At 38.0% G+C, this 12,503-nt stretch overlaps 1 protein-coding gene across 5 annotated transcripts in view; it reads right to left on the reverse strand.

Moving 5' to 3' along the window:
* atp8a2 (ATPase phospholipid transporting 8A2) overlaps positions 1-12,503 on the reverse strand; it is a 95,927-nt gene that overhangs the window by 41,663 nt on the left and 41,761 nt on the right. For all 5 annotated transcript variants that reach the window (XM_017717085.2, XM_017717090.2, XM_037534092.1 and 2 more), the window contains 12 exons: positions 12,420-12,497; positions 12,175-12,263; positions 11,983-12,027; positions 11,708-11,783; positions 11,022-11,127; positions 10,354-10,436; positions 10,089-10,138; positions 9,745-9,814; positions 8,733-8,817; positions 8,178-8,317; positions 3,857-3,995; positions 3,027-3,091 (listed from right to left, as the gene is read on the reverse strand). In XM_017717085.2, coding sequence (XP_017572574.1) covers positions 3,027-3,091; positions 3,857-3,995; positions 8,178-8,317; positions 8,733-8,817; positions 9,745-9,814; positions 10,089-10,138; positions 10,354-10,436; positions 11,022-11,127; positions 11,708-11,783; positions 11,983-12,027; positions 12,175-12,263; positions 12,420-12,497 — 1,026 coding nt within the window. The remainder of the gene's footprint in view (positions 1-3,026; positions 3,092-3,856; positions 3,996-8,177; positions 8,318-8,732; positions 8,818-9,744; positions 9,815-10,088; positions 10,139-10,353; positions 10,437-11,021; positions 11,128-11,707; positions 11,784-11,982; positions 12,028-12,174; positions 12,264-12,419; positions 12,498-12,503) is intronic.

Consider the following 12,503-nt stretch of genomic DNA (forward strand, 5'->3'; position numbering starts at 1 on the left):
ATAGAGAAAGGGAGAGAGAGCTATGATGCACGTGTCCAACTGTGACAATATTCCTTTCACACACCAGCAGCTGTCACTCACTGACACACACACACACACACACACACACACACACACACACACACAGCTGTGTCATTAGTAGAATACTGTGGAAAAACTCGGAGAGTTATTTAAAAAGCTGCTGGCTACAATGTGCATGCAATCTGTAAAAGATGTGAACAATTTCATCCAAATCACTCTCTCTCTCTCTCCCTCTCCCTCTCTAAAACACACCCCCTCTCACTACTGCTCCCCATTACTACTTTAAAACAACAGTTTGTCACATTTACACTTTTCCCTTTACACTAAATGTAGCTGATCTGCCAAAACATTTAGTGTCTGAAGTATGACCTACTGATTGGCGCCCAGGGAGCAATTGGGGGTTAGGTGTCTTGCTCAAAGACACCTCAGTCATGGACTGTCAGCACTGGGGATCGAACCAGCAACCTTCCGGTTACAGGGCCAGTTCCCTAACCTCCAGCCCATGACTGCCACCAAATACATTATTGTTTGAGATTACTTAAAAACCTGAAACATTTTGAGGCAGGTATGTGATGGTTTAACAAAAATTAGCTATTACTTACTAACAAAACCAAAGAACTAAGACACTGAGTGTCTCAAACAACACGGTCCATATCCTTCATTTTTTTTGCCCTTTATTTTTTCCCCCTGGGTTGTGAATTACATCTTACACCACATTTTCCAATTTTTCTTCATTCCTTAGAATTAAACAGGCTGTGTGTATTTCTGTGCATTTAAGAGTGAGATATATATATATGTATATATATATGTATATATATATATATATGTATATATATATATATATATATATATATATATATATATATATATATATATATATATATATATAAATGAGCTCTGTTCTAATAGGCTTCCCAGTCTTAGCTAAAAAACTCTTTATAACTACAGCATGAATGAGCAAAGCTAAACTACTGCAGGCTGGATAGGTGGATTTATGTAAATGTATTGGGTTTTGTGACATCACAGAAACACTGAATTCAAAATAGGCTGTTTCTGCAGCTTAGTTTCCATAGAGAGATTCACTCGAAAGACGCCCCGAATATTCTGTTGTAACTCCACAAAAATACACTACACAACTTGATGTATGTGTAATCGATTGCTTTACATGTGACGCTGGAAGTGATCTCTGTTTTCTGCCAGACACATGAAGGGGTACGAGGGGTCTGCATCCGGAAGTTGCAAACGGAGGTTAAATGTCGTGATGGCTGTCCGGCCCCTACCTCATCGTTCTGACACAGGGGCATCCCAGCTTGTTCAAAGCTCCATATACTGAGGAGCACATTGCATGTTGTTTCATTCAGATTGCTTCATCCTAGGGAGACTTATCACAGAATATTCGGGGCCTCTTTCGAACGAATCTCCCTGTATATATAAAGTGTACAGGCTGAGAAATGAACAGTACATACTGAAACAATCAGTATGTAGCAATCTTTATATCGTCGTTGTCAGAATAAAACCTCATATCTCTGAAATGCTAACTTTACAGGAGGAGCAAAGAACCTACTTTACTTTTAATGTAAGTCAGTGGAACCAGACTTTTTTCCAAGTCATTTTAGGCCAATTCTTTCAGTCCACTCAACATGTATTTTACACAAATGTGTAAAGGACAACAGGATCTTTCAAATTTCAAGTCTCGCTTCTAGTTGTTTAAAGGAAATACAGCACTGTTCCACTCTTCATATATTTAATTTTCAGTCAAAACATTCATTTAGTACAAGTGTTTCATTTCTCAGAAGATATTTTTCTGAAAAATACTAAAGGAAATTATGTATTATGTCTAATGATGTAATTTGTCTATTAAATAAGTTTTCTGCTTTGTATCTGAAACTGGAAAGTGAATAACTCATTCTTATTGGCCAATTTGATTCAGAATTAAATAAAGGAAAAGTGGCCTCTGACCTTTGTACAGTATTGTATATATTGTGGCTGTCCAATGAAAACCAACTCCATTTTTGTTGATTTTTAGTTGTCTACATCATTTCAACCCACCTGCTGTCTTTTACATTGTGTAAATATTTCATGATGAATGGACCAATAGAACTGCTCTAAAATCACTTGGAACAAAATCTCTTCACATTGACTTACATTGAAAGGTAAGAGTGTTTTTGACTTCTCCTGTAAAATTACTATTTTGGAGATACTTGTTTTTCATTGGACAGCAATGATATATACCCGTATGTAATAATAATTTGTCCCATATTCTGCTGACCTTTGTAAATTTTAGTTTTCTTTGAACACCTGAAAGTGAGTCTCCTTCACAGGTAAAACATGGACACACCAATTACTGAATAACTGATGACAGATTTAATTGTAGTGTAATCTGTTACATGTTTTCAGCCATTATCTGAAAAGTTGTACCTAATAATCACTTTGACAGCAAAAAGAAGGGCAGTCTCTATCCTTGCACAGTACTGCACATAACCCAATTCAGTGAATTTCAGAGAACAGTTTATTTTCTGAGTGGACTGTTTTGCTGACTTGTGTACGCATGTGTGGTGCTGCGTTTTGCAGCCAGACAGACTGTAGTCAGAGACTTCAAAGCACACAACTATTTGCAGACTATCTGTCTCTGAGACCAATGAAGACAAATTGTATGCCTCTGTATTCATTCTTCAGCAGACACTTACTTTCACATGATGTTAATTAAACAACTTCAATTTATACCCACAAATGTTCTACATAATGATGCAATATAATGACTGTTCCTGCAAATATGGTGCATAAAATCAAGGCCCAGTCTGTGTGCCCTTGTTCTGTGGGAATATAACTAAGAGTGTGTAAGTGTGTACATGTGTGTGCATGTATGTGTTTGAGTGATCCACCTCTTTCATCATGTTCTTCACTGATGACACCAGACACCCTAATTACCTTCACCTGTACAAAGAAACAAAGAAACACACCCACCTCTCCTCTCCACACCCTAATTCACACACACATATACTCACATCCAGAGAGTCTTCATTGACGATGATGAGGGACATGCCATGTGTCACCAGCCTACAGGAGTAACCTACAAGAGAAAGAAACAGTCACTGTGTGCACATACACATACAGCCTCCTAAGTCCTTTCTTTCAACCTTTTCTTTTGTCTGCAGACTCTCCTGCTCTTCACTAAGCTCAGTTTCTAAGCTGCATGTCCAGTCCCGGGCCAAGTCTGAGTGCCTGTGCTCTCAGTCACACAGCGAGGCTTCTTCTGCTGTCTTTGTTTTTCTTTATCAGTGGATATATGCCTTTTACTGTGGTCTTTAAGTATTTTCATGAATATTGATAGTGTTACTACACTATAACTCCAAACAACAAAGCTCCAAACATACACACAGAGACTCTTATATGTATGTGATGCATATTGTGTATGTATATATATATATATATATATGACCTACAATATAAAAGACTACAGGCAATTTTCAATTATGTAACAAACTGAAAAACGTCGAAAATGGATATATGTATCTCCAAACAACAATATATTCCATATATATATACAAAGTGAATTTTTAGGAAAACGAGAGAAAAACAAGGCCCATACATACATGGACACACACACACACACTCACATATATATATATATATATATATATATATATATATATATATATATATATATATATATATATATATATATATATATATATATATATATATATGTGAGTGTGTGTGTGTGTGTCCATGTATGTATGGGCCTTGTTTTTCTCTCGTTTTCCTAAAAATTCACTTTGCTCTGAAATTATACAAAAACACACATACACAAGCACACATACACACACACACACACCAATGTTGATTGCGGTCTCCTGCTTATCTCCGGTCAGAACCCATATCTTGATGTCAGCCCTCATGAGAGTGGAGATGGTCTCTGGGACGCCCGACTGCAAGCGGTCCTCTATAGCTGTCGCCCCGAGCAACAGCAGGTCCTGAAAGAGGCAGAGAGAGAGAGCAAATATAACTGATATGATAAAAAACACTTATCCCTGAAACAGTAACCTTGCAAAAGGAAAAAAAATGCTCTTAACATTTCATTGCTGTCCAAAGAAAAATGAATATTTTAGAGATGGAAACTACAGGAGAGAGCAAAAGCATTCTTTTCTTTTATTGCATGTAATTCCAAGCAATTCTGGAATATTTCTGGGGTCCATTCATCATGATTTTTTACCTAAAGTAAAGAACTGCTGCCGTCCTCAAATGATGTAAAAAAACAGCAAAAAACAAAAAACGATATGTTTTTTGGACACTGGTGATATGTTACTGGAATGTAATAACTGATTATAAATAAATAAAGGTCAGCAGGCGTTTTGAAATGATATAAATACATAAACAGTAGGAAAATGTCTTATGACAGTGGGGATACATTCCTAAAAACAGAAGAGTTGAAATAAATCTTTCTATTTCTGCTTTTCTGCCATTTGTCTCACTTTGCATTCACTTTTTCTGCTCTTTTCCATAACTTTGCCGTCCCTGTGTATGAGAGAGCGAGACAGTGTGTGCTCTGGTAACACGGTGGTGTTGTTGACTCTAGTTTTATGAGGCTCTTGGCAGACTGGTGCAGGTAATTATCCCCACTGTGGTCTCACCCCTTCCCCCCATTCTGGCTAATCTGGGAAGGAGCCTGAACACACACACAGTATAGAGGCATAGAGACAAAACATACACCTACATTGATATAAGGGGCCTTAAAATTAAATGACAGACATTCGTTACATTCATAACACAGTTATGAAGCATCATTTGCAAGTAAAAGTTAACAGCCTCAGTGCATTGGAGGAATCTGATGCCCCTAAACCTATGTGATGGTTTTCATACATATTTTCCCATATTCCAGTTCCATTACTTGGAGATGACATAACACTGTTATAAATGTCTGGCACTTTAAGGCTCCTTAAGTCATTCCAACAACATTTAATTCATAAAGCACCTTATATCATCAAGCACTGTGTGAGTGCATGTGTGCCTAAGTGCCTTTCCAGCAGGCTGTAGTTGATAACGGCAGAGAGAGAGCGAATCCCTGTTTCCGAATCCCACCTTCATTCCAATCACTATCTTGAACACGAACACACACACACACACACACACACACACACACACACACACACACACATTCCTGACTAAACAGCGCCCACTGCTGGACACACACTGCAGCTCACAGACAACTTGGCCCTGTTCAGTGTACATTCTGCTGTAAAATGCATGTCTAAAGAGTTCTGTTCACATCAACATCACAGTAATGTAATAACAAAACCGTAATGTAATTTGTGTGATGCCGAAAAACTTGAAAAATGTAGGCGCCGTTTTTATTACATGGTATTGTTATTACATTACTGTGATGTTGATTTGAACAGGACTATTATTTCTGAGGGAGCTCTGAGTTTGGTGAAATACAGAAAGAAATGAGCAGGCTTGTAAAAACTACAGACGTGGCAGATTCGTACTGAATTAAATACATGGATTTTTCAGATTTGTGTGCCCATAAATGTTGACACTGTAGACAATATTTTAACTTTGAAAAGTAGTTGGTCATCTGCCTAATAAGTCATCCCAACATCAGTAGATTGTGAGTTCAAAGCCCACTCATGCCACAGCTCTCCATATCTGAAAGCCCAATATCTGATGGGATGGGTGATGGAAAGATTCCCAGCTGGTGGGAAAACAGTGAAAAAAACAAAAAAACAACTGACATTGTTTATCTAATTGAGATGCAGAACTAGAAAAAGACATTTAAGTACACTAAAAAGTTTGAATTGAGTGAACTCTAGGCTCCTTAAGTCGAGTTAACTCAAGAAAAGCAGTATAATTAGATAATTTTTCTTTTAAGTTGAGATGGTTTTTCATTTTTTAGTGTGTAAGGTACTCAAATCTGTCTGAATGGCCACATCAAATGCATCAAGTGAACATTACAGATCAGGGGTCAGCCTCTGGCTCATGGAAGCTCCTGGCTGGTATTCCTATGTGGGTCATTAGGCCCTTGCAATGATCCAAAGTGCAGGACAAAGGCTTGTGTCCAATCTCACTCTGAAGTAAGTTCACTGCTGTATTCCACTTGTTCAGTGTTATTTCTGTATTTTTTACCTTTCTTTTCAGCACTGACTCTTGGACTATATCCTATTTGACATTTCTCAGTGACTCTGGATAAGAGTGTCTGCTAAATGCCATAAATGTGAATCTAAATGGTCACGAACCCTCTCCTGCATCTAAAATGCTACACCCACCCATGCCTGACATGCATCTGATCCTGCCAATCGAGGACTGAAGAAGTTCATTAAAAAAGCAACAGACGCAACTTTATTACAAGTATTATCAAGCCTGGAGAAAACAACTGTAAAAATAGCAAGCAGGTGACAACGACAAAAACCAAAATGCTCCCACTGTAATCAACAAAGCTGTTTACACAAGACACGAGTAGAGCATTGTTTTCAGTGGACGACCTGTTTCTATTTTTAACACATTGCATCACACTGCACTGATGTTCCACCTTAAATACTGCAGTCAAACCAGACACCTTTCATCAAAATATAGAAAAGACTAACCATAATAGGATGAGGAGAAACTAATCCATCCAGTGGAGAAAAGTGGGCTGCATCACCCTTCCTCTAATTTTTATACCAGCCTACTGGAAGTATCCATAAGTAATATTGTTTTTTTAATCTGATGTGAGCTACTTACATTGCTTTCAACTGTGCTACACTAATGTAAAATGTGTAGCTCTCTCAAGCTACTAGCTGATAGGCTAATAGTGTGCTTACATTTTGTCTTGACAAGCAGACTTATTGTTTCAGTGTAGACATCATGAAGGTTCTGCATTGTGATAATTCAGTCAGTAGCCTTTATATGCAGCAGCGCAAGATCAGAGCTGTTTTTCTTCAATAAGTGTAAATATCACTTTTTATTTCTTCAATAAGTATAAATCACTTGTTAATTCGTTTTTGTGCCATAACTGTTTCAAAATCTAATAACAAAAATCTATAATAGGTATGATTGGTGGTATTACAGCTATGATATACCGAAGGTTTTGCTATACTTGCTATAATATATTCAAGACATTGGCACTGACCTAACAATGTCGTGTCATCTTGTGTGTTACTGTTTACACGTTATTTTATTTATTTTTTTAAAGTTTGGTAGTTTTCCTAGTCAAGTTAAGCACAAATGAGTGTTAACAAATGCCATTAACAACACAAATTTCTTGTTTTCCTATAATCTCTCATCAAAGTATAATGACTTGCCTCTAAAAAGTCTTCAGATTTACAATCACGTTAATATGCACCGATGGGTGGAGAAAATAATATTAACTAAAATGATCTTGTTTCATCTCACGCAGTTCATCTCCCCCACCTGTGATTGAGGGAAACACTTAGCTAGCTCCAAGTTTGATACCATGTTTAACTCCGATATGGACATTATGACCACCTCCTTGTTTCTATGATCATTGTCCATTTTATCAGCTTCACCTACTATATAGATGCACTTTGTAGATCTACAATTACAGACTGTAGTCCATCTATTTATCTGCATACTTCGTTAGCCCTATTTTACCCTGTTCTTCAGTGGTCAGGACCCCCATGGATCCTCACAGAGCAGGTACTATTTGAGTGGTGGATCATTCTCAGCACTGCAGTAACACTGATGTGTGTTGCGTTGGTCTGAGTAGATCAGACACAGCAGTGCTGCTGGAGTTTTTAAACACTGTGTCCACTCACTGTCCACTCTAGACACTTCCACCTTGTCGGTCCACCTTGTAGATGTGAAGTCAGAGACAGTAGCTCATCTGCTGCTGCACAGTTTGTATTGTTCATCCTCTAGTCCTTCATCAGTGGTTACAGGATGCCATTTGCTAGATATTTTTGGTTGGTGAACTATTTTAGTCTAGCAGTGATACTGAGGTGTTTAAAAACTCCAGCAGCACTGCTCAGTGTATGTCATGATACTGAAGGAAAATGCATTATCATTTCCAATTCATTGTGATTTGAACTCATTTCACTGTTGACATGTTACCTTATTTCATTATCAGCTTTATCAAGTAATTGTTGCAGCCCTATCCATTTCGAAGATGATATCAGCCAGTTAACTGACCCTGGATCAGGTTTAGATTGAGCTGATTGTACCTTCTCTATCAGCTCGTAGCACTCCTCCAGCTTCTGAGCACGGTCCTTCAGGACCGTACTGACGCTGTTATACTTCTTCAGCCACTCCTGATACACACTCTCCTCCAGATCCACATACGCAAAACACAGAGTGCGCAAACCTGCAGACACATACAAACACGTCGTTTCAATCCTTGTTTTGATTATTTTAAAAGTCACAAATAGTTAAAACATTCTCTATAGGGAAGAAACTTTAATAAGACAGGTTTCTGCTGATTTTAGTGCACAATTTCTATTTATGCTGAGGTTAACATGTAAAAAATCAAAAATACATAAAATATAAAATGTGGCCTACCTTTTTTTACAGCATATATTTATTTGTTACTTCCTACACAGTTCACCCCTTAAATTCTAGACTTATTATCAAATTAATCTTCTGAATACTAGTAACTACTAGTACTGTGAAACTGATTTGTAAGTCATAGTGAGGAATCAAAACTTGGACCCTCAAGAGATTAAAGCAGGGAGTTGAAGAGGGAGAACATGTACATAAATTATTTACACAAAACTGCTCACCTTCAGTGGCAAACTGTTCCAGGTGGGCTACAGTCAGGTCTTTATACTGGGATGCTTCATTCAGCCGCTCAAAAATGACATTATCCTGTAACACATGCATGACATCACTAGTGCATCTAAATGTGCTGTGAAATTAGCACCATCCAATGTATCCCAATACCATGGCATCTTATCCAACAACATACTACATACCGCAATAAAGAAGTCTTACATTAAATTCAGCTTTTTCATAATCAATTTAGCTTCTTGCTAACATTATGCATTTTAACATCATAAAAGAACATGTTTATATAAATACAACCAAGCCCTCAGACGTGTCAACGCGTCCAGAAACTTACAATTATATACGGGTAGTGGAGCATCTTGTGAAATCTGTTGTAGAAATGTGAATTTTTACTGGCCTAGTGAAGTCTAAAAACCATCCACTCACTATTGTTTTTGATCTTAAAATATGGTGTGCCCTTATATGGACGTATAAGGCTTATTAAAGAGAAAAGCCCACAGTGATTGTGAACAAGCAAGGTTGTTTGATAATATGTGTACTATGCCATTACAGTTTGTTGTTATGGTAACACTTTATTTGGAGTGGTCCTTGAAGATAGTTAATATTCGCTTAACAGGTTATCAGTAACACATGAACAACGTATCAATGAAGCATCAGTAGTGAAGCATCTGAATACACTGAAGTAAATATCTTGTAGATGTGCTGTTTATGCATTACTTACATTAAGTAGATGTACTGTTAATGTTACTTCCATGATGCAAAACCTAGTCTTACCCAACCATACGCACCACCTAACCCTAACCTAAACCTCTACCCAAAACCTCACCCTAACCCTCATATGTTTTTGACATGTTACTGGGAGTCCTTTGAGTATTCGCTTAATCTAAAAAGTACCACTTATGATAGAGTATCTCCATATTACTGTAGTGTTACCGTGGTGATGCTACTTTGCAATTGTAAAAAAGGTGTGGGTGTGTGTGTTGGGGGGTTGGGTGGAGGGGTACTCACTGCTCCTTTGCAATACAGTCGCAGTTTCCCTGTTGGTGTTCGGACCACCACTGACATGCGCTTTCGGTTGCTAGAAAAAAGACATTTTATCAAAATAAAAATGTACATGGTAAAGGGCACTCATTTGATGTTTTACTAAAGCATTAAGTAGCTAAGCAACCTTAAAACAACAATTACACTGAAAAGAACTGATGAGTATGTAAGATTAAGTTTCTGTTAACATCGTATTTGTTTTCCAATCAATTTAAATGCCATCAGTTTATTTACAGTTTACAAGTTAAAACAATATTATAAACAAGAAGGAGATATACATTTATATTGGTGGTGTGCTGCTTTGTCCATACCTGGAAAATTCTAGAACATTAAGCAGCTCGTAAGTCATCTCCTTCCCACGCTGCATAGAAACACACACATACACACACACACACACACACACACACACACACAGACAAACAGTCAAGAAAGCATAAAGACAAAGAGTCAGCTTATCAACACAGATCAGTCTCTCTCAGACACAATCTCTCTCTCTCTCTCTCTCTCTCACACACACACACACACACACACACACACACACACACACACACAGTTATGATGTAAGAAAACACTAACCGCTTCAATAATAACTGAATGTGGCGTTCTTGCTGTGAACACGAAACCCAGGCTTTTGGCTCCTTTTACTAAGGCTCCCTCATCTGCAGAGAACAGAAGCAGCACCATTAAGTCCTGTTTGCATGGGTAATGTGGTCATTAGATGTGTGCTGGATGTGACTGGCTAAGTGTAGGGCAGTGGTCAGCAGGAGATCCTAGAGATCTACTGTCCTGCAGGATTGACCTATGAAGGCAATAATAAGATGGATCAGGGTAAATTAAAGATGGAGCTTAGGTCCACAGGTAGATTTCCAGGAGCAAGGATGGTGATCACTGCTGTAGGGAGTCAAGATACACTACCATTCAGAAGCAGAATCACTGGAACATCTTGCATACGTCTGAAATGAAATTGTTCTATTATGATGGCATTAATCGAATCCACATGAAAAAATAGAATTGTAAGTGAACCTAATAACTTCCTTTTGCTTTCAAAAAAGCTGAAATATTTAAAAGAACATCTGAAAATCCTACAGGCGTCTTGTTTATAATACTTTAATTTACACTGTATGAATTATCATTAAATAAACTACATAAGGTTTTAACAGATCAGTAATTAAATTAATTGAACCTCCGAACAGTAGTATAAGTGACTGGATGTTGTTTCAGGGTGGAGATAAGGCTGTTCAGACCTGGTGAGGAGGCCTGATAAATGATCTGATTTTCATCTCGCTCAGGAACGACAGTGTGACACACAGCCATCATCGTCAAAAACTCACAGATCTGAGGAGAGGTGGGCTAAAAGGTGAGACAGAGAGAGACATTAAAAAGAGAACATTAAAAGCAAAAACTCTTTTTTTGGGCCACCAACACCAACTGTGAACACTTCAGATAAAAAATGAAATGGTTCAGAACTGCTGTTCATGTATTATAGTATTAAACTACAATCTTTTTTTATGTTACACTTATATGCAAAAGTTTGAAAAACCCTGGTCAAATGACATGTTTTGATGATTTTCTGACTGAAAATAAGTTCCTTCCTCCACATAGAACAAACGTCCCACAGACACACTCCAAAATCTTGTGGAAAGCCTTCTCAGAACAGTGGAAGCTGTTAAAGCCGCCAAAGGGGGCCAACTCCATACTAACACCCATGATTTTGGACTAGGATGTCCAACAAGCAGTGATGGTCAGATAATCACACACTTGTTACAAGTGTACTTTCACATAGAAAAGCAACAAAACATGTCATTTGACCAGGGACAAACAAAATTTGTATCTGACTGTATGTTAACAGACTTTAAGAATCATTTTCCTTCTCTTTTAAGAAACATACAAGGTTTTCTGATGACAGCCTGTGATGTAAAACGGCACTTACATGATTTTTTTCAATGTTTTGAATGAGAGCAGGATCATCAAACTCTGTAGAGTTGTGGCTGCTGGAAGGGAGGTTACTGAGAGATGAAAGAGAGAGCGAGAAAGAAAGAAAGAAAGAAAGAAAGAAAGAAGGAAAGAGAGAGAGAGAGAGAGAGAGAGAGAGAGAGAGAGAGAGAGAGAGAGAGATCACACCGCAGTGAAACATTATGCCTTGAGAAAAGCCCAAAATTAGCTTTATGTATTAGCTGAATTACTGTAGACAGGACGGCTCCTCACCTGAAATCCTCCATGGATCGATCGCAGTCCAGATCAGGAAAGTGCCTGCAGAGTTATAGATCAATGCACACACACACAAATATAAACACGCAACAACAGATCAATACACTATTAGCTGGGGAATCTACAACAACACAAATATCCAAACTGAAACAGGAAGACAAATGCCAGGCCATTAAACGCTAGACTTACCCATATGTAATTCCAGCTATGGTGCATTTTTTAAAGTGCATGACATTGCAGGTCAGAGTGCCCGTCTTATCAGAAAATAGATATTTCACCTGAGAGAGAGAGAGAGAGAGAGAGAGAGAGAGAGAGAGAGAGAGAGGGAGAGAGAGGAAGGATGCTTAAAATTACAGAACAAATTAAGGAGTTTTGGAATAAGAAATTAATAAGAAGTGATTGGTTCAGAGCCTGAAGGGAGGGCTTCCTCTCACCTGGCCGAGTTCTTCATTCAGATTGGATGTCCGAGCCATGGCAGGTGTATCAGTCTCAGAATAATACATCTCCACATCCTGGGA

Source organism: Pygocentrus nattereri, chromosome 24 (genome assembly GCF_015220715.1).
Source record: "Pygocentrus nattereri isolate fPygNat1 chromosome 24, fPygNat1.pri, whole genome shotgun sequence".
NCBI lineage: Eukaryota > Metazoa > Chordata > Actinopteri > Characiformes > Serrasalmidae > Pygocentrus > Pygocentrus nattereri.